Source organism: Bubalus bubalis, chromosome 9 (assembly GCF_019923935.1).
Source record: "Bubalus bubalis isolate 160015118507 breed Murrah chromosome 9, NDDB_SH_1, whole genome shotgun sequence".
Classification (NCBI taxonomy): Eukaryota; Metazoa; Chordata; class Mammalia; order Artiodactyla; family Bovidae; genus Bubalus; species Bubalus bubalis.
This window is the reverse complement of record NC_059165.1, coordinates 102,572,258-102,595,180: the sequence shown is the minus strand read 5'-3', so window position 1 is coordinate 102,595,180 and position 22,923 is coordinate 102,572,258. Positions and strand designations below refer to the sequence as shown.

At 49.3% G+C, this 22,923-nt stretch overlaps 1 protein-coding gene across 3 annotated transcripts; it reads left to right on the top strand.

Moving 5' to 3' along the window:
• The first annotated feature begins 99 nt into the window (after positions 1–99).
• Positions 100–18,167, top strand: AKAP8 (A-kinase anchoring protein 8). 3 transcript variants are annotated; one of them, XM_006047693.4, is made up of 14 exons: positions 100–248; positions 3,192–3,230; positions 4,676–4,708; positions 5,217–5,493; positions 5,944–6,427; positions 6,959–7,088; positions 7,332–7,378; positions 8,590–8,623; positions 10,481–10,568; positions 12,434–12,575; positions 12,931–13,024; positions 13,469–13,599; positions 14,765–14,860; positions 16,523–18,167. In XM_006047693.4, the coding sequence occupies exons 1-14, from the start codon at positions 230–232 to the stop codon at positions 16,958–16,960; spliced, it is 2,052 nt and encodes a 683-aa protein (XP_006047755.1). In that variant the 5' UTR covers positions 100–229; the 3' UTR covers positions 16,961–18,167. The 3 variants fall into 3 exon arrangements, with proteins under 3 accessions (XP_006047755.1, XP_006047756.1, XP_006047754.1); XM_006047692.4 differs by lacking the exon at positions 100–248 and adding an exon at positions 326–932; XM_006047694.4 differs by lacking the exons at positions 100–248; positions 14,765–14,860; positions 16,523–18,167 and adding an exon at positions 314–932 and having other exon boundaries at positions 13,369–13,510.
• The last annotated feature ends 4,756 nt before the right edge of the window (positions 18,168–22,923 follow it).

Below are 22,923 nucleotides of genomic sequence, written 5' to 3'. Positions count from 1 at the left end.
ACAGCGGCCAGGAGGAAAACTAGCGAGCTACGAACACCGACCCGGAACAACCGGAAGGCCAGCCGGGGTGATAAAGGAGGGCCCGCCGTGAACTACGACCAATGGTATCGCGTAGCAGGGGTGACGTATGCGCCTGGTCTACCAGTAGAGGACGGCGGGAAGTGCGTTGAGCGCATGCGTCCTGTGGTAGCCTAGAAAAAGGAGCTGCTTGGCGGGCGGAGCTGAAGACATGGATCAGGGCTACGGAGGTTGGTGTGGGTGACTCTGCGGGGTGGGGCGGGAAGGTGGTGTCCGGGCACAGTTTCGACGCCGTGCAGGGGTCCGCGGGCCGGAGACTACACCCTAGCGCGGTTACCGCAGTTCGGTCTTGCGGAGAGGCGGCCGAGGCGCGGGCGCGCAGCTCATTGGACCTCGGCCCTGTCGTTCCCGGGGCGCTGCGTGCGGATTGGCCGACGGGGCCTGAGGACGTTGGCCGAGTTCGGCGGGCCGACGCTGGGGCGGACTTCGGGGGGCGCTTCAGACAGTCGGGGTCGTTAAAGTTTTTCAGCCCCGGCTGGGTTGGCCGGGCCCTGCCGAACCCGGCCGCTCGCAGGCCCGGTGTCCCTTTTGGAAGACGCCACAAAATGGCGGCGCCGAGAGGCGGAGCTATGACGGGAGCTCGTGGGGCACGGGGTCTATGGCCTGGACCGAGACGGGACCGCTGCCTCTTCCAGGGCTGTCGTGCCTGCCTGTCTGGGAACCTGCGGGATTGGCTGGGGCCTCCGTGCGGCACAGGAGGCCTGGGACGCTGGTCCCGAAGGCCGTGTGGGCTGCGCAGATTCCGACCCCTTGCCGCCAGCCGGGCGGTGCAGAGCAGCAGGACCTAGTGCCGCCTCCTCACTGGGCGCCTGTCGCGGACCTGGCTCAAGCACATCTGGGACAAGATACTGAGGGTCAGATGCGGGGTACCTTCTTGATCAAAGCCTGGAAACTCGATTTGCTCTGGGGTCGTGACAGACGGTGGTTCTCCTAAAGGTTGTCTTCTATGGTGGCCTGGAGACGCCAGAGGGGCTGTGTGAGGCGGAGAGTGCCCTTTACCCACTTGGATTTCAGGGCCTGCGGCAGGACGGACCTCGAGCGACCTGCTCTGTGTCTGGAATCTGAGCCTCCTAGGAGGCCTTTGCTGCGTGCTGGAAGCCGCGTTTACCTGCAGGGAACAGTTGGAATATGCAGGACTGGGCTTGACCCGGCGCGGATCTCTGTCCGGGCTTGTGAGGTTCAGACACGGGCGATCAGATCTTGGCTGCCTCAGGGAAGGCGCGTGTTTTGAAAGGGCAGCATTAGCAGGAGGCCAGCAGCTGAAATTGCAGAGAAGCAGAAAGGTCCTGGTGTCCTGGTGTGCTTGGGTGGCTCCAAGGTCGTTGAGTGGTTCAGCCTGGTTCTCCGGTCTTTTCTGCAGTCTGACTGGATCTCACCATTCTTTGCCTGCTTTGCTAACCAGATTTTTCAGCTAGTAATAATCCTGCCTTACCTGTGCTCATAGCTTAGAAGGGTTACACCCTGCTCCCCTTCCTACCTACCAAAAAACCTTTTCAGACTCAGTTTAAGTGCAGCGGCCTCCCAGAATCCTTTTGTAGCTTTTCCACCTAGAATTGTTTATTTCTTAAGATTTGTTGCGGTTTAAGAGTTGCTCCTTGGCCAGCGGAGGCACCTCTATCTGGGTCCAGGTCCTCCTCTTCCTGCTCCTTAACATGTTCTTGGGCAAGTGACTTATACTCTGGAACTCCTGTGTACAACAGAGTGAACAGTACCTATTTCAAGGGTCTTGAGGTTATGTGAACGGTTTATGCTTCTTAGTTAGACCAGTGCCACAGAATTGGTCATTTGCTATTAGAATCACTACTCTGCTTTTCTGCTGCATAGACGTGGAAATCTGTGTAACGGGAGATAACCTTCAGCAGGGTGACTTCAGTTCAAGTCCCATAACGTCTGAGCCTTAGCTCCCTACCTCCCTCTGAATGGCATTCTGGGATCACCAGCTGAGTGTCAGTCTCGTGTGGGCATACAGTAGGCGTTCATCTAATGGTTTGGATTGTCTTGGTAAGAACATTTGTGCTCAGTTGCTAACTCACGTCCAGCTCTTGCAACCCCATGAACTGCAGTCCACCAGACTTTTCTGTCCATGGGATTTTCCAGGCAAGAGTACCGGAATGAGTTGCCATTTCCTACTCCAGTCCTGGTCGGAGAAGGCAGTGGCACCCCACTCCAGTACTCTTGCTGGAAAATCCCATGGACGGAGGAGCCTGGTGGGCTGCAGTCCATGGGGTCGCTAAGAGTCGGACACGACTGAGCGACTTCACTTTGACTTTTCACTTTCATGCATTGGAGAAGGAAATGGCAACCCACTCCAGTGTTCTTGCCTGGAGAATCCCAGGGACAGGGGAGCCTGGTGGGCTGCCTTCTATGGGGTGGCACAGAGTCAGACACGACTGAAGCGACTTAGCAGCAGCAGCAGCAACTCCAGTCCTGTAGGAGAGAAGGGAGGTATTTGAGAGAGAGGAGGCTTTGCAGAGGTGAAGTCATTTAGCAGGTGTGAATGGTTACCTGTGCCCAGCTCAGTGCCAGGCTGGAGACACAGATGAAGAGGGACCAGATAGATGCTATCATGGGATTTCCGGAGGGGCTGGGGGAGTCACCACAGAGGAATGCCATCTGATGCCTCAGGACCAGGCTGAAGCCCTGGGACTTCAAGGCCCAGGGGAGCACTGGAGAGTTCAGAGTCAAAAGAAGCGAGGCCTACAGAGGCACAGCTGTTGGCTCCAGATAATCAAAGTTTGTTCCCAGTTATGAGGTTCTTATGGCTGCTTGAGGGGGCTGGGGGTGGGGACTGTGTCCTAATGGTGAGTGAGCTGGTAGCTAGTCCTGTGTCTTCCTCAGTTGTAGGTTGAGGCTTAGGTCAAGGTCCCTCAGCAGGCGATGGACCAAACTGGCGCAGAGGCCCATCCGCCTCCTCTTTTTTCTGCTTTGACCTCAGGCAGGTGGAGTGTGATAATGCAAAAGCCAGCTGTGGGATGGCAGCGGGGCATTGTTGTGGTTGTGCTGCCTTCCTGTAAGGCTGGCACATCTCCTTCAAGGAGATTCCTTTATGCTCCTCAGAAGCGCTTGTTCTCTGGTGTGACAGATATGACTGTAACTCACAAATATGTTCACAGGTTATGGGGCGTGGAGTGCTGGACCTACAAACACCCAGGGTAAGTGAGACCTGCTTGTCAGGGAGGCATGGGCTACCCCCCGCCAGCACTAGCATGAACATAGCTGGAACCAGGAAGCCTTTTTTGTAAAGGGCCAGGTAGTAAATTTTTTGACTTTGCAGGCTACACGGTCTCTATAGTGCAGAAGCCACCATAGACAGTTTATAAACAAGCAGGTAGGACTGTGTGCCCATAATGTTTACATAAAGACACTGAGATTTGCATACCATGTGATTTCCATTATGTCATCAAACAGTCTTCAACAATTTTTGTTGTTCTATCTTAAGTCAATAGTTGAGGGTATAACCAAAGATTTTTATAAATAATACTTTTCAGTAGTTGTAGACTTACGGGATTGATCAGGTAGTAATGTAGAACTTCATATGCACACCCACAGCCTATCTTCGACCCAGGCACAATTCCCCTTATTATTATAGTTAGCAGAATGTGTTACAGTTTATAAGCCAGTGTTCATACAATGTATGGTCTATAGTGCACATTAGTTTTTACTCTGTTACAGTTTTGTGAGTTTTGACAGATATGAAAATGTGTCCTTTGTCAGAATTTGCATTTTATGGAGTATTATTTCGACTCTTTTTGTTTGTTTGTTCCCCAACCGTTTAAAAACATAAAACCCATTCTTAGCTTGTGGGCCCTACAAAAACAGGGCTGTGGACTAGATTTGGCCCTGGGCCCGTCCATGGACCCTGCTCAGGAGTCCCCATCATGGTACTTAGTGTGTTTGAAGAACTAGAATGTGCTCTCTGGTAGGCGAGGTTTTCTGCTTTTTGCCAGCATTTGTTCCAGGGGATTGGTTGAAGGTTTCCTTTGTTTTCTGAGCCTGGGACTTGGCCCTTGCCCCACTGGCAGCAGGGTCGCTTTTGAGTCACTTTTCCACCCATCACCTAGTTTCCCAGCAGGAGGCCTTCTGTGTTGCTCAGGCACACGATGTCCCCTGCTCAGTTGAGCTGGGGACATGATTCTCCACCAGTGCACTCCGTGCTGTTGGCGGTGCCTTAGATCTGGCGCCGGGTGAAAACTGGCACTTAAGAACAGCTCTGCCTGGGGACCTGGCCTGGCAGCCTCTTCACTGCTGGCCCACGCTGGACAAGCTTCCTGGAAAAGACTGTAGTGTCCTTTCTGTTGCACTAAAGGATAGCTTACTTAGGAGAGATGCCCTGGTTATGCTTAGCTGAGCATTTCTGTAGGAAGTGAGTTTTACAGCTAGTGGACCGCACCTTTCCTGACCTCAGTGGGCAACCAAGGGGGCCTCCTTGCAGCACTGACCTGGCCACCCCCGGCTCTGGCCCTGTGGATGGTGGAGTGAGGTGGCGACCGTCCTTCAGTGTCTGGGCTGGGGCTGGGGTTGGGGTGTGGAACTACGTCTTACATGCCTTCGTTTTGTAAACCAACATCTTGTATGTTTTTGTTTCTTCTAATTTAAGGTACATATGGAACTGGTGTGGCCAGCTGGCAAGGTAAGCCCTTCTAGGGGTCTGTGGGTGGATGAGTAGGCCTCTGACCAGCTACCTAGAGGGGCTGGGGTGCAGGGACCCCCATCTCCCATCCTTGGTGTGCTCACGGTTGTCCTGAAGGCTCAGCAGACTGGGTCTGAGATACGGGGGCGTGCTGGGGGCAGGCCTCCGAGGGAGCTTGCTGGAGGTAGCAGGTAGGGAGGGTTGTGGTGGTGGTCTGCTCTTTGGTGGGTCCATCAGTCTTCCAACTGCCAGCTCCTGGGCTCTCTGGCTTTGGATGAGAAGCAAGTCCTATGATTCGGTATAAAAAACCTACTGCTCAGAGTTGAGGCCGTGCCCTCCTGCCGCCTGCTGGCAGGTGACGTGTGCAGTGCCGGGGCAGGGGCAGCAGCCCTTGATCCCAGGACCCTTTTCCTTCTTACAGGTGGTGGGTGCTCCTTGCCTGACTTGTCCCCCAGGGACTGGTCTTGTAGCTGCTGAGATCTGACTTAGCTCTTCCTCCCTCCATCAGGTTATGAAAACTACAATTACTATGGTGCCCAGAACACCAGCGTCACCACGGGAGCAACTTACAGCTACGGCCCAGCCTCATGGGAGGCCACCAAGGCCAGTGACGGCCTGGCGCCTGGGGGCCCTGCCATGCACATGGCTGCTTACGGCCCAGAACCATGCACTGACAGTTCTGACTCCCTCATCGCCAAGATCAACCAGCGTTTGGACATGATGTCCAAGGAAGGAGGAAGGGGCGGGAGCAGCAGCGGTGGGGAGGGCGTGCAGGACCGGGAGAGGTGATTATAGACCTGAGTCCTTCCCGGGGGTCCCATGTGCCCCGCTTTGTATAGAGGGAGTGGGCACCTGCTCATCCTGGGAGGGCTCTTCCCCAGCTCCCTCCTCAGTGTAGAGCAGATAAGTTGAGCCTTTGTTGGGGCAGAGGCATTTGGTAGGGCTTGCTGGTTTCCTGGGTGGTGGGCCTTAGGGCATGCCCGTTAGCACAACTATGTAAGACCCCTTACTTCTGCATCAGGCACCCAGCATCTTCTCCCTGTTCCTGTGGCCAGGGTTTCACTCCCCTTGTTCAGTGGTGTTTCAAAGGAATTCAGTCTGTTTTACTTTGTGAGCATCTCAGAGGGGTGCGTGGCAGTTTGGTTTTGCTGCTCTGAATGTAGGGAGGTGTGCTTTGCAGGAGGCGTTGAGATCGTGCCTGGAGAGTGTGGTGATGGGTTGTGCTTTCTTTGCAGCTCCTTTCGCTTCCAGTCGTTTGAGTCCTATGATTCCAGGCCTTGCCTGCCTGAGCACAATCCCTACCGCCCCAGCTACAGCTACGACTATGACTTTGACCTGGGGCCCAACCGCAATGGTGGCTTTGGTGGTCAGTACAGTGACTGCCGGGACCCAACCCGTGAGCGGGGCTCCCTCGATGGCTTCATGCGGGGTCGCGGCCAGGGCCGCTTCCAGGACCGGAGCAACCCCAGCACATTTATGCGCGGTGACCCCTTCATGACACCTGCAGCCGCCTCTGAGCCTCTTTCTACTCCGTGGACAGAGATGAACTATGTGGGTGGGCGGGGCCTTGGAGGCCCCTCCCCCAGCAGGCCCCCACCTTCCCTCTTTTCCCAGTCCATGGCCCCTGACTTTGGCATGATGGGCATGCAGGGGGCAGGTGGTTATGACAACTCTGTGCCCTACGGATGTGGCCGGTCACAGACCCGGATAAGAGATCAGGTAAGCCTTTGCCAAGTTCTAACCTGCCTTGTTTGTGTTTTTTTTTATATATTTATCTTTAAAGTATTTTAGAGATCTTACGAGACCTTACGTCACTTTTTTAAAGTGCAGTTCAACTTCTAGTGAAAATGTACAGAGTTGTGCAACCTTCACTTTTCACTATTATGTAATTAAGAGTGTTTCCATCATCCCAGAAAGAAACCTGTCGTTTCCTCTTCTCTCCCTCAATGCATGGCAACAGCTAATCTAGCTTTTGTCTCTCTAGATGTCCTTCTGGACATTTCATATGAAGGCAGTCATGTAATACGTGGCCTTTTGTGTCCAGCTTCTTTCACTCAGCATAAAGTTTTTGTGTTTTGGTTGGGGGGGTGAGGGTGGGAGAGGTTCCAACCGTGGTGTCTTCCTTTGCTTTCTGAAAGACCTTTTCTGCCCTTGTTCTCTGACCTGACAATCCCTTTGTTCTTCATTGCTCTGGGGACAAATGGGGACCATCAGAGTAAGCAATACATGGGAGTGTGCTTCTCTTTGTAGCCTCGGCGGAGAGGGTTCAATCGCTGTGGCCCAGAAAGCTTGGGCAGGAAACGGAAGCAGCTGCAGATTTATGACGAGCCTGACACCAAACAAGCTCGAGCTGACAGTGAAGGAGATTTTTCTGAAAACGGTATGCCCTGGGGCCAGTAGGCCAGGGTGGGTATAAGATGGGTCAGCTGCATGTTTGGTGTTCTGCCTGCCTGTCTGGACAGCGCACACAGGGGAACTCACTGACGTGTGTCACTCGCACTGCCACAGTCCCCACTGTAGCCAGGATGAGCGCAGTCACTCTGGACAGTGAGTTTGGGAAGTGAAAACAGGGAGTGGGCCCGCTGCCAGGGGCTGACTTTCTTTATTCCTTTGTGTTTGGTAGATGATGGAGCTGGTGACTTCCGATCAGGAGATGAAGAATTCAGGGGTGTAAGTTCGCCTTTACCGATCAACCTCCAGTGTCTCTAGTGTGGCATGTCTTCCTTTAGTGTCTTCCTCACAGAGAGGCAGGAACAGCTGCTGTGGTAGATTCAACTCCACCTTATGAGTCAATTTAATAATCAGACTTGCAGCTCGGTTTCTGAGAGTTTTCCACTTGAAACAAACCTTGTTTTCCTGAAAACGTTCCCAGCCCTCTCCCCAGCCATTCCTAGGCCCTCACAGTGATGTGCCTGGCTGCCACATGGTAACTGCAGTGGCCACGTAGGCTGAGGCTTTCAAATAGACACTGAAGACTCATTTGCTTACCAACTCTGTGCTGGTGCTGAGTTGTATCCCTGTCCTTCAGCTCCTAAAACCAGTCATGGGAGATGGGTGTCGGAGGCTGGCTCTTAGCCAGGACCAGGCACAAGTACCTGGGGTGCAAGCCTTTGTCGCCTCCTGCAAACTCTGATCCAAGTCTGGGGCAGGACAGGAAATCTGGGCATGTGAAGCTTCATCCCGGGGCTTCTGATGATCAGATGAGCTTAGGGGCGGGGAGGAAGGCCCTGGGTACAGTGACTTTTCAGCTCCTCTGATTGTCTTGCTTGTCCCTTGTCTAGGTTGTTTAGATGTTGAGTCTGGGAATTTCTGTATACCTGCTGATAGATCTGTATATCAGCTTGATGTCTAAGGACTGGGTTCAGTTACATGAGTTTTTAATCTATACCTGACTTGTTATCATCTTTGGTAGATGTAAATGTAGCTGGGAAATGTCATAAAGCCCATTTTCAGGAAAGAGTGCTAGGACTAGCTTTTTCTACAAATCGGGGGCTCTTGACATTGTTGATGGATGAACTTTTGGTATTCCCATGTGCAGAGCTGTGCATTTGCCAGAGGTAGGAGCCTGGTAGGCTGCCGTCCATGGGGTCACACAGAGTCGGACACGACTGAAGTGACTTAGCAGCAGCAGCAGTAGTTCTCTAGCTTTAGAAAAAACTGAAAGCCAGTCTGTGTCTTTAATTTAAAAAAAGCAAGTAAGTTAGTTAGCACAGAGCCTCAGAAGGCAAGCAGGACTAGTGGCAGGATGCTCAGGCCCCGTCCCGAGGCCCTGGGACTTGTCCTGATGCGCTGTGGCTGTGTTCTTGGTGGCAGGGAGCTTGGCTGCTTGTGGAGAGCTCGAAAAATTCTACCTCACAGTGTGCCTTTGTGCCCTTTTTCAGGAGGACGAATCCTTTGACTCCGGGAGACAGAGAGGTAGGCATCCCCCAGCATCCCTTTGAGCTTTCTTGTGTCTGCCCAGCTGCCCTGTACTCACTGCCTGATGCCCAGCCGAGCTGGGCTTCTGAGCAAGGTTGGAGGAGGGGCTGGAGGCTCAGGGCAGAAGAGGGGCCATGGCTGCCAGGTGGGCCTTGGCCTTGCCACTCACTCTGAGGCTTTGCCTTGGTGTTTGCAGCAACACTTGCTGGAAATGGGTCTGTTTGCCTCACTCAGTGCAGGCCCTGGAGGCAGGGGGAACTCATCGCTGGGTATCTGCAGTAGCTTGAAGTGGTAGGGAGGAGAGAGTCTCAGAAATGCAAGAGAGAAGAGAAAAGGCACCCTCCAGCCTGTCTTCTCTGTTCCCCCTTTGGGCAGTGCAGGTCCCTGTACTGTTTGCTCCTGGGCTTCATTCTGTCCACAGCCCCCTTGCTTGCCAGGCCAGGGCCATGCTTCTGGCCTCTGTGGTGGGGACACTGGCACAGTGTGGGGCAGAGATCAGATGCCTGCCTGGGAGGGGCGCAGGGGGTGGGGGGGCCTGGATCCTCCAGAGGCAGGCACTGCTCAGCAGGCCCCAGCACAGTTCCAGTGTGAGAGACTTAAGAGTCCCAAATGAGTGGCAAGAACAGAGGAACGTTGAGCCCTTTAGGAGGGGCGTGGAGAGGTGGCCACTTGTTTCTCTCCTGTTCCCGTGGGTATGTCCATAGCTGGTTTCGCACAGGCTGCTCCCATTAATTATGAAGGCCCTGACTTAGATGCTCCTTCTCTTACATGTTCAGGTTTAGCCAACCCTCTGAGGTCCTCCTGCCCTGTTTATTGAAGCAATTACATCCATAGCATGGGACCACAGAGCATTTAGCGGCTCGTGCAGCGGGGTAAATGCTAAAGCAAAGGTGACATGTTTATTGCGCACAGGTCCTGCTGCCTACCCGGGATGACTTTGCTATTAAACAGCAGTAATAGTTTCAGGCAGTGACCTCTTGCCAAAAATCCCACACGCCCTTTTGAGAGGCTTCTGAGCAGCGCACGCCGGTCGCCATCTTCGTGGGACAGTCTCGTGACTGGCATCAGGGGTAGGGGTTACAGTTCAGATGCTTATCCAACCTTGTTTCAGCGTCCGGCCCTGGCCCTGAGCCACGGCGAGGCGGCCTGGCCCAGGCTGCACCTCTGGGATGCACTGCTCTCTCCGGAGCTCCCGCGCTGGCCCCATGGGGTGGACAGAGGACCGTTTGGTCTCTTCCCATTTTTATTTCTGGGATTGCTTCCTGCATATCGCTGGGAAAGCCAGAGATTGATGGTTCTTGTGAGTGGGAGGTAGAGTCTGGGCCAGCAGGGATTGTCAGACCTGCTGAGGCCCTAGCTCAGAGGAGGCCGGCAGGACGGCTGTCATAGCCCACCTGGCGGCGGGACGGAGGGCGGCAGAGTGGCTGGCGTCACTCTCAGAGGCCGTCCAGCTGCTGCCTGGGGAGAATCGCTTCTGTCTCCTTAAGTAACATTGGGAGAAGACCCAATGGTAGGGTGCTAGACTGGAAAAGCAAGATAGGGAAGGACAGAGCAAGTGGGCCGTAGTTTGAGTGGGGTGGGCGGGCCGTGTCCCTGGCCCATCCCAACTTTATCAGGCCCTGGTGGGGAGTGACGTGACTCCCCTGGGAACTGCTCAGGGTTCTCATCAAAGGCCTACTCCTTTTGGGAGCCTTTGACAGCCCTTGCTGCCTCAGGGTGTCCTGACCCTGCCATGCGTGGAGGGCGCAGCAGGGCATGGGGTATGGTGGCACAGCTGTGGCCCCCGTCAAAGCCCTGGTGCTCAGCACCTCTACAGGTGCCTCAGAGGGTCTGGAAGGGACTTCTCTGTTGCAGGAGAGAAGGACGATGAAGATGATGAAGTGAAGAAGAGAAGGGAAAAGCAGAGGAGGAGAGACAGGATGCGAGACCGAGCAGCTGACAGGTGAGGAGGCAGATGAGGTGAGCACAGTCAAGGCTCTCCTGAGCACATCTGTCTTCACTCTGTAGTGTTAGAGGTGAGGGGCCTGGTCACCTCATTTCCAACCCTCCCACCCACCCCTCAGGGCCTGATAAGGTTGGGATGAGCTGGGGAGACACGGCCTGCCCACCCCACTCATACTACGGCCCACCTGCTGTCTGTGTCCTTCCCTATCTTGCTTTTCCAGTCCAGCAGCCTACCATCTGACTCTGGGTGTGTGTCAGGAAAGCCTTGTCAGGTCGATGGGAGACAAAACTTGGGAAACATACTGAGTCTTATCCTTGCTGGTGTTGCTTGCCCTCCTGTAGGCCTGTAAGGAGTTCCCTTGTCTCTTGGCTGTCATCCCAGACAGATGAAGTGTATTTAGCCAAACTGCCAAGGTGTTCTGGGTGCCTTGTCCATATAAATCCAAACCACTTGTGGAGTTTGACATGTATAGAAGTCAAACTTCAAGATTTAAAAGCAGCAGTGCAAACCGCAAAGGGCATTGGTGTGAGCACACTGCACCTCTACTCATAAACCACTGGAGTACATGGTTGATGAGGCCTTGACCAAGCTGGCTACTTCCCTGTGCGCAGGTTCTCTTGAAGACTTGAGAGGAAATCCTTGCCCTTAAGGCTCAAATGGGGATAATGGTTTTCCTGTGCAAGTAACACTTAGCAAAAGAGCAAACAGTAGAGGCTGGAAAGCGGGGTAGGAGGAGTTCCAAGTATTACAGAATTCACTGAAATCTTATCTTTAAACAGGTGAATAAAAATGACGGTCATTCTAGATCTGTTTTCATGCCACGTGGGAACTGAGATTAATTTTAAAGGAATCTTTAGACTGCCCTGGGCTTCCCTTGTGGCTCAGCTGGTAAAGAATCCGCCCACAATGCAGGAGACCTGGGTTTGATCCCTGGGTTGGGAAGATCCCCTGGAGAGGGAAAGACTACCCACTCCAGTATTCTGGCCTGGAGAATTCCAGGGACAGTCCATGGGGTCGCAAACAGTCAGACACGACTGAGCCACTTTCACTTACACTGCCCTAGTGACTAATGATCCTCAAAAAAATTGGAGAAGCTGTCACAGGGGAGGTCAAGATGCAGCAGAGAACCGGGAACCCTGTATTTCTTTGGTGGCTTCCTGACAGTTGTGCACACAGGGCCCAGGAGATTTTCCTCTTCACTCCTCTTTGGGGGTATCTGCAAAGGCAAGGGTGTCTTGTGGCACTTGTCCAGCAGAACTCTGATTTGTCAGAGGAGCATTCCTGAGTGGCACAGGGCCTCTGCTCTTAGACCCATGAGGAGCAGAGCTGAGGGAAGCAACACCCAGCTCTGGGGGTTTGGGAGTCTGTCTGTAGGGTGCTCTCCCCTTGTCACACGGCATGTATGTATCTGGTGAGATTTTGAAAGCACACAACAAAGAAACCTCAGTTTTCATCCTTAGGTATCATGTGTCCTTCTGTTGAGTCCCATTGGAGAACTGAGATCATGTGAGTTTTGAATTTTGTGAGATCATCAGGAATTCTGTGGTACTAAATGGGGTCAGTTGTCTTGTATCTTCCAAGTGGCTGCAGAAAGAAACGTCTGAGAAGCTATGGAGTTGGGTTCTAGGTCCCCAGAACAATGGGCTAGAGACTTAGGGAATCCACAGTTCTGAAAAATCTCCACCTCTTTGGGCCAAAAAAAGTGGTATGGTAGTAAAGTGCTACAGGAATCATTTTCCTGAAATACTTGCAAGGTTGTACTCTGATTCTTAATATGGAGAATCTTGGAGTAACTGTTACTCTGATGCAGAGATAAGCTGGTTATCTCCAGCACCGCTTTTCGTTTTGTCTTCCTTCTCCAGGATTCAGTTTGCCTGTTCCGTGTGCAAGTTCCGTAGCTTTGAAGATGAAGAAATCCAGAAGCATTTGCAAAGCAAGTTTCACAAAGAGACACTGCGCTTTATAAGTACCAAGCTGCCTGACAAGACGGTGGAATTCCTCCAGGTAAATCACACTCAGCCTCCATCACGGCGTGTCCCAGTGATCCTGCAGGTGTTGGATCCCTCGCAGAGAAGGGAAGCCTAAACTAGGTCAAGACTTCTTTTTCCAGAATAGCAGTGTGCAGATCCCTGAGGCAGAAGGACAGTGAGAGCTCCACTCATTGTAGTTCGCATTAATTCTGCCCATGGAGCTGCTCTGATGGCTGTCTTCCAGTCCTGAGAGCAGCTGAGATAAGGCTGTCACCACCCACCGTGGGCTTGGCAGCCACCCTTGGTGAGCTGCCTCTGGTGCAGTTGAAAAAATACCCACATGCGCCATGTCCCCTCATTTCATTTGGTGCATCTCCCAACCTCTCTAGGAATACATTATAAACAGGAATAAGAAAATTGAGAAACGGCGGCAGGAACTGATGGAGAAGGAAAGTACAAAACCAAAACCAGATCCTTTCAAAGGTGAGTTACGATCTGAGGTGGAGGGTGGGTGTTAGTCCAGATCATAGAGCCCAGGTCAGAGGGGCTGAAAATGTGACAAAGTGAAGACAAATGGGAGGGGCGCTTAGCAGGGGAAGGAGACCTTCGTGTGTGGCCTAAGGTAGATGACAGCTCTACAGGCAGCTTATTGGGGTGCTATTTAAGCACTCGGATGTTTTTCCTCCTTAGCATGGAGAGAAAGGACCGAAGGATGAGAAAAGTTAAAAATAAAGTTCCCAGGTGCGGAGGCCTTGTGTTCTGTCTCCATGCACCTGCTGCAGGGCAGGTGATGTGTGTCTCAGATTCTGGCCTAACTAAATCCTTAGGGCCAGGGGAGAAAATGTGAGCCCTGATGGGGAGTGAGTGGAAGAGAAGCATCACTTGGATGCCGACCCAAATCCCACAAGACTGGGGTGTTGTCAACAGGGATTGGCCAGGAGCACTTCTTCAAGAAAATAGAGGCTGCTCACTGCCTGGCCTGTGACATGCTGATCCCGGCGCAGCCCCAGCTCCTCCAGCGGCACCTGCACTCTGTCGACCACAATCACAATCGCCGGGTGAGTGCCCCCCTGGTGTGGGGTGGGCCAAGCATCCTGGCTGCAGTGCGAGGGCTTCAGCACTGTGTGTGTCTCATGTGGAAGGTAACATCTTTAGGGGCTTTTGCCATACTCCATCAAGTCCATCATTTCATGAAGTGATTGTAACATGCACCCCAGTTTCTATTAAAATGTGAGGAAAATGTGTTGCTAAAGATTGACTAAACACAGTAGCTGGAAATTTTCCCGGGTTGAGAATATTCCCTGTAAGTCATATGAGTAAATTCTCCAGTTGCTGAAAAACTGGATTTCTTACCAGCTGAGGCTGAGGACCACTCAGAGCAGAATGGTCTGGAGGACTCAGGGTCAGGGATTGGTTTGATCCTTACTAGCTGATGGGGCCTGAGGCTAAATGCCAAAGTATTGGCAGGTTTTTTTTTTTTTTTTTTTTTTTTTTTTTAATAAAGGGTCAAACTGTAAATATTTTTAGCTTTGCAAGCCATCAGGTCCCTGCCTTAACTTGTTAATCCTCAAGTCTGTGGCTGATGGGCAGAAATGGCCACAGGCCTTAAGTAAAGGGAATGGGTGTGGCCGCGTCTGGCCTGCAGGCTCTAGCTTGCCAAGCCCTGGTTTAGCATCTTTGTGGTTAGTTTACCTGACTACCAGATTGGAGCTACCTGGCTGCCCATCATCTCCTGGTATTACTAAAGACCAGACAAAAACCACTGTACAAACAAGGGATTATCATCTGAGTTAGGCTCTAAAACAGTCAAATGTTTGCAGCATTCAGACTTTTCCTATAGAATTTACTTGTAAAGTCAGTATAACTCAGAAAACTGAAAAGAAAAAGCTTGGCCTTCTCCCCTACTGAGTCCACGTAGCTTCTGATCTGTAAATGTTTTTATTTCCTCCTTGCTTGTACGTGTGGTACTTGGACATCAGTGGTGTGCCTGCGCTTTTTAAGGTCTCAGACTTATCCCCACTATTTCACAGACTCAGTTCTGATTCTTCTCCAGTGCTTGCTTGCTTTTATTATTGGAGTCCAGCACTTGGGGACTTGGCATACTGAAGAAAGATTTTAGTTGCATAGGACAAATCTCAGAACAACTCAGTGTACCCAGGCTGGTTTATTCTCTCGCTCCTCTACACACCATTTTTAAAAACTCATGTTTGATTCCCTTTGTAGTTGGCTGCTGAACAGTTCAAGAAAACAAGTCTCCATGTGGCTAAGAGTGTTTTGAACAACAGACATATAGTGAAGATGCTGGAAAAATACCTCAAGGTTTGTGCTTCAGAGTCCAGTAGATGGGAAAAGCTTTGGAAATGGAGGATGAACTAACTCTCTGGGTTTGGAATTCTATCCAAAGTGCAGTATTTAGCATTTCTGAGTCTTTTGAAGAATTGAGAGATGTTGGAATGTATCAGGCTTGGGGATTCCACAACGGTGCATTCCCTGAGACTCACTGCTTGCCTGGGAACTCTGGGAAATGGTCCTGCTTGGTTAATCTGTGCAGTAGTGCTGACTATCACCATGACTGTCTCTCCATAAAGTAGCAACCCAAATGATGGTGAAGTGCTTACAACAAAACAAAAAAACCAAGTAGATGATAATTCTCCATGTAGATGCTAAAACACATTTTTGCTGGCAGAGACAACCAAGAGTAAGATGGGGAACAAGGGAGAGGGAAGAGCTAGCAGTGCCATGGTATCAGGAGCAGAGTAATCAAAAAAAGTCCCGAGGAGGATACCCTGGAGAGGAGTCTGGTTAGAAGAGTCTCTGGTTCCTCCTTCGGAAGCACATTTTGCTAAGTGCTCAGACCCACAACTTCAACGTTTGGGGCTGGCAGTTAAGATTCAGCATAACCTGACTAGGACGTGTTTGCCCTCCTCTCAGTTATTAATTGCTTCAGTATTTGAAGATTCATTTCATCTGTAAAGGGATAGAATTTAAATAACCAGTGTAAGAACCAGGACTGGTCAGTGTTTTACCTTGTGGCTTAGACAGACTTAAAGTTTCTGGAGTTAGCTGTTAACTCAAGCTTCTAAATACTTGGTTTCGTTTTGGACCTACCTCATAGCTTGTGGAATCTCAGTTCCCCGACCAGGGACTGAATCCAGGCCGTGGCAGTGAAAGCTCAGAATCCTAAGCGTGAGGCCACCAGAGAACTCTACACACCAATATTTTTTTGGTATGTGGGATCTTAGTTTCCCCAACCAGGGATCGAACGCACATCCCCTGCAGTGGAAGATAGGAGTCTTAACCACGGGACTGCCAGGAAAGTCCTAAACAGTATTTGAAAACATGTTCTGACCTGCTAGTGGTCCTGTTTAGCAAGTCTCATTTTCTTCACTGTCACATGGGGGTAACCTTTATGCCTGGGCTGTGTGCTTAAATGAAACTTTAGAAAGAGCCTTGGGACTTTTCCTGGTGGTCCAGTGATGAACAATATGCCTTCCAATGCAAGGGATGCTTGTTTGATCCCAGGTCAGAGAACTAAGATCCTACATACCACGTGGCCAAAAAATCAAAATACAAAAGAGAAGTAGTATTGTGTTAGATTCAATAAAAACTTTAAAAATGGTCCACATTAAAAAAAAAAAGCCTGAACTTCCTGTTAAAATGAGGTTTGGGGTTTTGGGTTTTTTTTTTTAATTGGGTTAAGAATATCGATGACTTTTTTTTTTTTTAAGAATATCTATGACTTTTTAAACCTTTCCTCGTCATTATATGCTTGAATAACAAGTGCAAAATAGTGCTCGTGAAGCTTTTCTGAGATGTTTTTTCTGAGCACATGTAGGATGGACTCACTTGATGTGATTTAAAATGTTTCTTTTGTTGACTCTGCCCATCATGAAAACATGAACTCCCAGCAGCCTGAGCCTCAGTCTCTCGTTTGGACAGTTGTTTAGACCGCACTAACCTGGGTTTCCTCTTCTTGGCCAGGGTGAAGACCCTTTCACCAGTGAAGCTGGTGATGCAGAAATAGAAGGAGATGAGCCTTTAGGAGGTGAGGATAAGGAGGAGACCCCTGAGGAGGTGGTGGCCCAGGTCTTGGCTGAGGTGGTTACGGCAGCAGTGAGGGCGGTGGATGGCGAGGAAGCTCCTGCTCCAGAAAGTGGGGAGATGCCAGCCGAACGGGACGGCCCCACAGACACGGCCGGAGCCACCAGTAGTCCCCATCCCGAAGCAGAGACTCCCTGCAGAGTGGCGCCCGGGAAGGGCAGCACTGACGCAGAAGCTGCAGGTGAAGCTGCAGAGGCTGGAGTCGAAGTGGAGGCCATGGCGGCAGAGTCAGAAAGCACCGTGACAGCCACAGCTGCTGCAGAAGCCACAGTGGAACAGACTGATGCAGAGTCCAAAGATGCTGTTCCCACAGAATGATCCTTCTTTCCCTGTTTCAAGGGATATGTTATATAATGCATATTCTCTCTCCTTTGGTTTGTAAGTAGTACTAGGGTATGTGATACTGGAATATTATTTTGGCGAAGAGACACAGCCATTTCCTTCAAAAAAGTGTACCTCACAGGCTTGTCTCACAGAGTCGTGTGGCTTTCTGCCTTGGTGTGAAGGCTGTAAAAGTTGTACATTCCCCCAAGTGGCTGTGACATCTCTCTTTACATGATAGTTGGAATAATAAAAGTTGGATAATTAGACCTTGCTGATACTTTGCTTGTTAAATACAGCCACTGGCTGAATGCACCCCTTTTTATTTTTTGGTCTGGGGGCAGTTCGATACTAGGATGTATCTTGCTTTATAGAGCTTTTACTGTTTTTGTTAAAGTTTCAAGAATTTACTTGGGCTTCGGTTTTTAATCTCTGCTTTTGTGGTGCACTGTGTGGTGTGTGGTCCTCCTTCACAAGAGGCAGCAGAATCTTGGTAACGTGGTTTGATTCTGTCACGTCAGTGAATTCTCAAAGGCCTGGAGAATTCACGTGAACCACTGGAAGCACACCTACTTACCCTCAAGAATGAGGATATTTTGCCTGGGGCATTGTTTCCCAACTTTTAGTCCTTGTGAATCACCTTTGCAATGTTTTACCTCATTTGTGACCCACCTCTGCATTACTTCAGGGTTTCTTGTTTTTCTTTAAATTGAGTTACTTTTACTTAAATATATTTAAAAAGAAAATTTGATGTCTTGTGAATGGAAAATCAATATAAATTGCCATAGAGATACCTATCTGTGGAAAATGAATAAACATTTTATTTTAGATAAATATTCCTTGGGAAGTTTCTGAATCTGTAAGAAAGAAAAGCTAGCATGTCTTGAAGGTTAGTAAGCAACAGTTACACTTTCATGTAATCAAAAGAACTGGAAGATAACCGCCCTTTTGAAATGGTACTGCTGGGTCTGTTTTCCTGTAAGCCTTTGAGCTGTCGCACTTAGGAAGGCACTGGCCAGCGGGACGTTATTAGAAAAGAGGTGATAGAAAAGAGAGCACCTGTTGTGTACCAGGTGCTGATTCATGACAAAACTTAGATGTGTGCACTGCTCTCAAGGAGCCTTATTGGAGACGTGAGATGGGTATTTATGAAAAAGTCAAATGGTAGAACTAAGAACAAATAAACTGCTTAGTAAGCAAGAAACGGTGCCTCTGAATCTTTTCTACTAATCATTCCTTAATACTGCATTTGTTTTGTTCAGTCACTAAGTTGCGTCTGACTTTGCAACCCTATGGACTACAGCATGCCAGGCTCCCCTGTCCATCTCCCAGAGTTTGCTCGGATTCATGTCCATTGAATCAGCAATGTTATCTAACCATCTCATTCTCTACAAGCCCCTACTTCAATCTTTCAGGATCAGGGTCTTTTCCAATGAGTCAGCTCTTCGCATCAGGTGGCCAAAGTATTGGAGCTTCAGCATCAGTCCTTCCAAGGAACTTTCAGGGTTGATTTCCTTTAGGATTGACCAGTTTGATCTTGCTGTCCAAGGGACTCAAGAGTCTTCTCCAACACCACAGTTTGAAAGAATCAATTCTTCGGTGTTCAGCCTTGTTTATAGTCCAACTCACATCTGTATAGGACTACTGGAAAACCCATAGCTTTGACTATATGGACCTTTGTTGGCAAAGTGATGTCTCTACTTTTTAATACACTAGGTTTGTCATAGATTTCCTTCCATGGAGCAAGTGCCTTTTAATTTCATGGCTGCTGTCACTGTCCACAGTGATTTTGGAGCCCGAGAAAATAAAACTTGTCACTGTTTACATTTTTTCCCCATCTTATTTGCCTTGAACTATTGGGACTAGATGCCATGATATTCATTTTTTGAACATTGAGTTTTAAGCCAGCTTTTTCACTCTCTTTCACCCTTATCAAGAGACTAGTTCCTCTTCACTTTGTGCCATTAGAGTGGTATCATCTGCATATCTGAGGTTGCTGATATTTCTCCTGGCAATCTTGATTCCAGCTTGAGCCTGGCATTTCCCATGATGTACACTGCATATAACTTAAATAAGCAGGGTGACAATACACAGCCTTGTCATACTACTTTCCCAATTTGGAACCAGTCAGTTGTTCATGTCTGGTTCTGTCGTTTCTTGATCTGCATACAGTTTTCTTAGGAGACAGGTAAGGTGATCTGGCATTCCCATCTCTAGGAATTTTCCACAGTTTGCTGTGATCCACAAAGGCTTTAGTGTTGTTCATGAAGCAGAGTAGATGTTTTTCTGGAATTCCCTTGCTTTCTGTATGATCCAACAAATGTTGGCAATTTGATCTCTGATTCCTATGCCTTTTCTGAATCCAGCTTATATATCTGGAAGTTCTCGATTCCAGAAGCTCCAACGGACTCCTGAGGCCTAGCTTGAAGGATTTTGAGCATAACCTCACTGGCATGTGAAATGAGCACAATTGTACAGTAGTCTGAACATTCTTTGGCACCGCCCTTTAAGGTTGGAATGAAAACTGACCTCTTCCAGTCCTGTGGCCACTGCTGAGTTTTCCACATTTGCTGACTAATACTGCATAGACGTGGCTTTGAATGCATGCCCGTTGGAGCTTGTTTCTTGAGGCAAAAGTGTCTGAGAGAGAATAACAAAACTATGTAACTAGGTTTTTTTGGCCGTGCCATGTGACTTGGGGGATCGTGGTTCCGCAGTCACCGGTGCCCTCAGCAGTGAAAGCATGGCGTCCTAACCGCTGAACTGCCAGGGAATTCCCTTGATTTTCTTGTAAAATTAATACAAGGCCTGCCATTGAATCTGAATTTCTATTAAGTTCTTTTACCACCAACCTTACCACCTACCCCCAGTATGAAATGACATGGTTCATTTCATTCCTAAATTTAGGTTTAAATGAGGCCCTCATTCCCCAAGATGGGGAGTCATTACTTGGTTGCACAAAAGGATGTCTTAATATGCCTGAGATGACAGGAATAAGTTGCAGGCTCACTCATTGGAAATGAATATTTATCAGTTATATCTTACCTGTAGGGGAGAAACCTGAGAGGGAAGTTAAGTAACTTCTAAGGCCCCACATTAAAGATGTGGGAATGCTGTGACATCCCTGGTGGCTCAGTGGTAAGGAATCCGCCTACCATCCCTGGTCGAGGAAGATCCCAATGCCTCGGAGCAACTAAGCTTCTGTGACACATCTATTGAGCCTGTGCTCTAGAGCCCGGGAGCCACAGCTAACTGAAGCCCAAGGACCCTAGAGCCTGTGCTCCACAACAGGAGAAGCCACCACAGTGAGAAGCCCACACGTCACAACTAGATAAAAGTCCGTGCAGCAACGAGGACCCAGCACAGCCAAAAATTTTAAAAGTTAGTTTAAAAAAAATCCACCTTCCATGCATGGGACACGGGTTCAATCCGTAGTGGGGGAACTAAGATCCCACACGCTATGGAGCAATTAAGCCTGAGTGCTTCAGAGCCCACGAGCCACAGGCGCACAAGCCACAGCTAGAGAATCTGTGCCACAACGAAGATCCCACTACCCACAACTAAGACCCAATGCAGCCAAAAAAAAAAGATGTGGGAATCTGAAATACTGAGATCAATACACAGGGACTTCCCTGGTGGTCGAGTGGCTAAGACTCCAAGCTCCCAGTGCAGGAGGCCCAGGTTCGATCCCTGGTCAGGCAGGGAACTAGATTCCATATGCCACAAACTAACAGTTTGCATGCTGCAACTAAAAACAACAACAACAAAAAAAAACAGGTTTAGAGAATGTATTCTCTGCTGCTGCTGCTGCTAAGTCGCTTCAGTCCTGTCCAACTCTGTGTGACCCCATAGATGGCTGGCGGCAAAAAAATAATCTTAAGAATGTCAACCTATTAATAGTTTCAGCTTTAGGTAATACTGTAGGTCTGTGTGATCCAATTGGGTTTTTATGAAGTTACTACAGTTGCTAAAGAGGAAAAAATACAATGTAATAACCAAAGTGCTCATTCAAGAGTACATAATCAGTATTTGTAAATCTTCTCTTAGATTTTGGACCATAAAGAAATCATGTCTACTGCTGAAAGTGATCCTGGCTCACCAAAAAGGAGGCCAGGAGTGATTAGACAGGTACCACAGAGTTCGAGTAGAATTTTAGAACAAAGTAGAAGAGCCTTTTAGAACTGGGCCACTTCCTTCATCTTGTACCAGGACCCTGAGGCCTATGAGGTTTAGTTGGTTTTCTATAATCAGACTTAAGAGTCTATATACTTGCTCTCAAAACGCCATCTGGTCGAGTGTATACTTTATATGTATTCGAAAGAAACTGGAATTCAGCTTGGGGGATAACATAATGTGGTGGGGTAGGGAGGAATCTGTCCATTCTCACAGGGCTGGTATCAAAATTAAGTGACATAAGGGGACCTGCCTTGTGATCCAGTGGATAAGACTCTACACTCCCAATGTAGAGGGCCAGGGTTCGTTCCCTAGTCAGGGAACTAGATCCCACATGCCTGAACTATTATATGTGTTTACATGCTGCAGTGAAGATCCTGCCTGCCACAATTAAGACCCAGTGCAGCCAAATATTTTTTTAAATTGTATAATAAATACTTGGCACTACTGAAAAAAAAGTGGTTTCTAAGTTTTTTCCCCCGCAAGAGGTGAAATTCATGTGACAAAATGGGCTGTTAACCATTTTAAAGCTGATGGTGCAGTGGCATTTAGCACACTCACAAAGTTGTGCAACCATCACTTGTAACTGGTTCCAAGACATTTCTCTCACCCTTCAAGGAAACTCCTGATCCACCAGTAGTTTCTCCCACTCCTCCTCCCTAGTCTCCTGACAACCACTCATCTGCTTCCTGTCTTCACTTATCAATTCTGGTCGGCTTCTTAAGTAAGCATTCGTGTTTTTGAGGTTCTTCCCTGTTGCAGCCAGTATCAGTAGTTCATTCCTTTATATGGCTGAATATCCCATTGTAAGGACACACCACATTTATTTATCCAGTTGTGGTATATATATATGATGAGATATTCAGTCATATAAGGGGATGAAGCATTCATTTATTCAGCTGGCTCCCCAGGTGGCCAGAATCTGCCTGACAATGCAGGACACACAAGTTCAATCCCTGGGTCAGGAAGATCCCTGGAGGAGGAAACGGCAGCCCACTCCAGTATTCTTGCCTGGAAAATTACATGGATAGAGAAGCTTGGGGTTGCAAAGAGCTGGACGTGACTGAGAGACTGAGTAGGTACACCGCATGTCATGTGGGATCTTAGTTACCTAATGAGGGGTTAAACCCATGCCCCCTGCATTGGAAGCATGGAGTCTTAATGATTGGACTGCCAGGGGAATCAATTGAGTACCTTTTTTGAGGGAGGGGGCTTTGCGGGGTCTTTGTTGGGGAAATTGGGGGCTTCTCGAGTTGTGGAGCACAGGATCTAGAGCACGCAGGCTCAGCAGTTGAGGCACATGGGTTTCTCTCTAGTTGTGATGTGCACATGTGGCATCTTAGTTCACCTCCAGGGATGGAACCTGAGTCCCCGCATTGGAAGGCTGATTCTTAACCACTGGACCACCAGGGAAGTCTCTGAGTACCTATTTTCAATTTTGCAGGGTATATACCTAGCACAGAAATTACTGTATCATATGGTAATTCTTATGTTTAAAATTTTGAGGACCCACCAAATTTTTTCATAGCAGCTGTACCATTTTCCATTCCAATCAGCAATTTGCAAGGGTTCCACTTTCTCTACATCCTTCAGTTCACTTCAGTCACTCAGTCATGTCTGACTCTTTGTGACCCCATGGACTGCAGTATGCCAGGCTTCCCTGTCCATCACCAACTCCCAGAGTTTACACAAACTCATGTCGATTGAGTCAGTGATACCATCCAAACATCTCATCCTCTGCCGTCCTTCTCCTCCCACCTTCAATCTTTCCCAGCATCAGGGTCTTT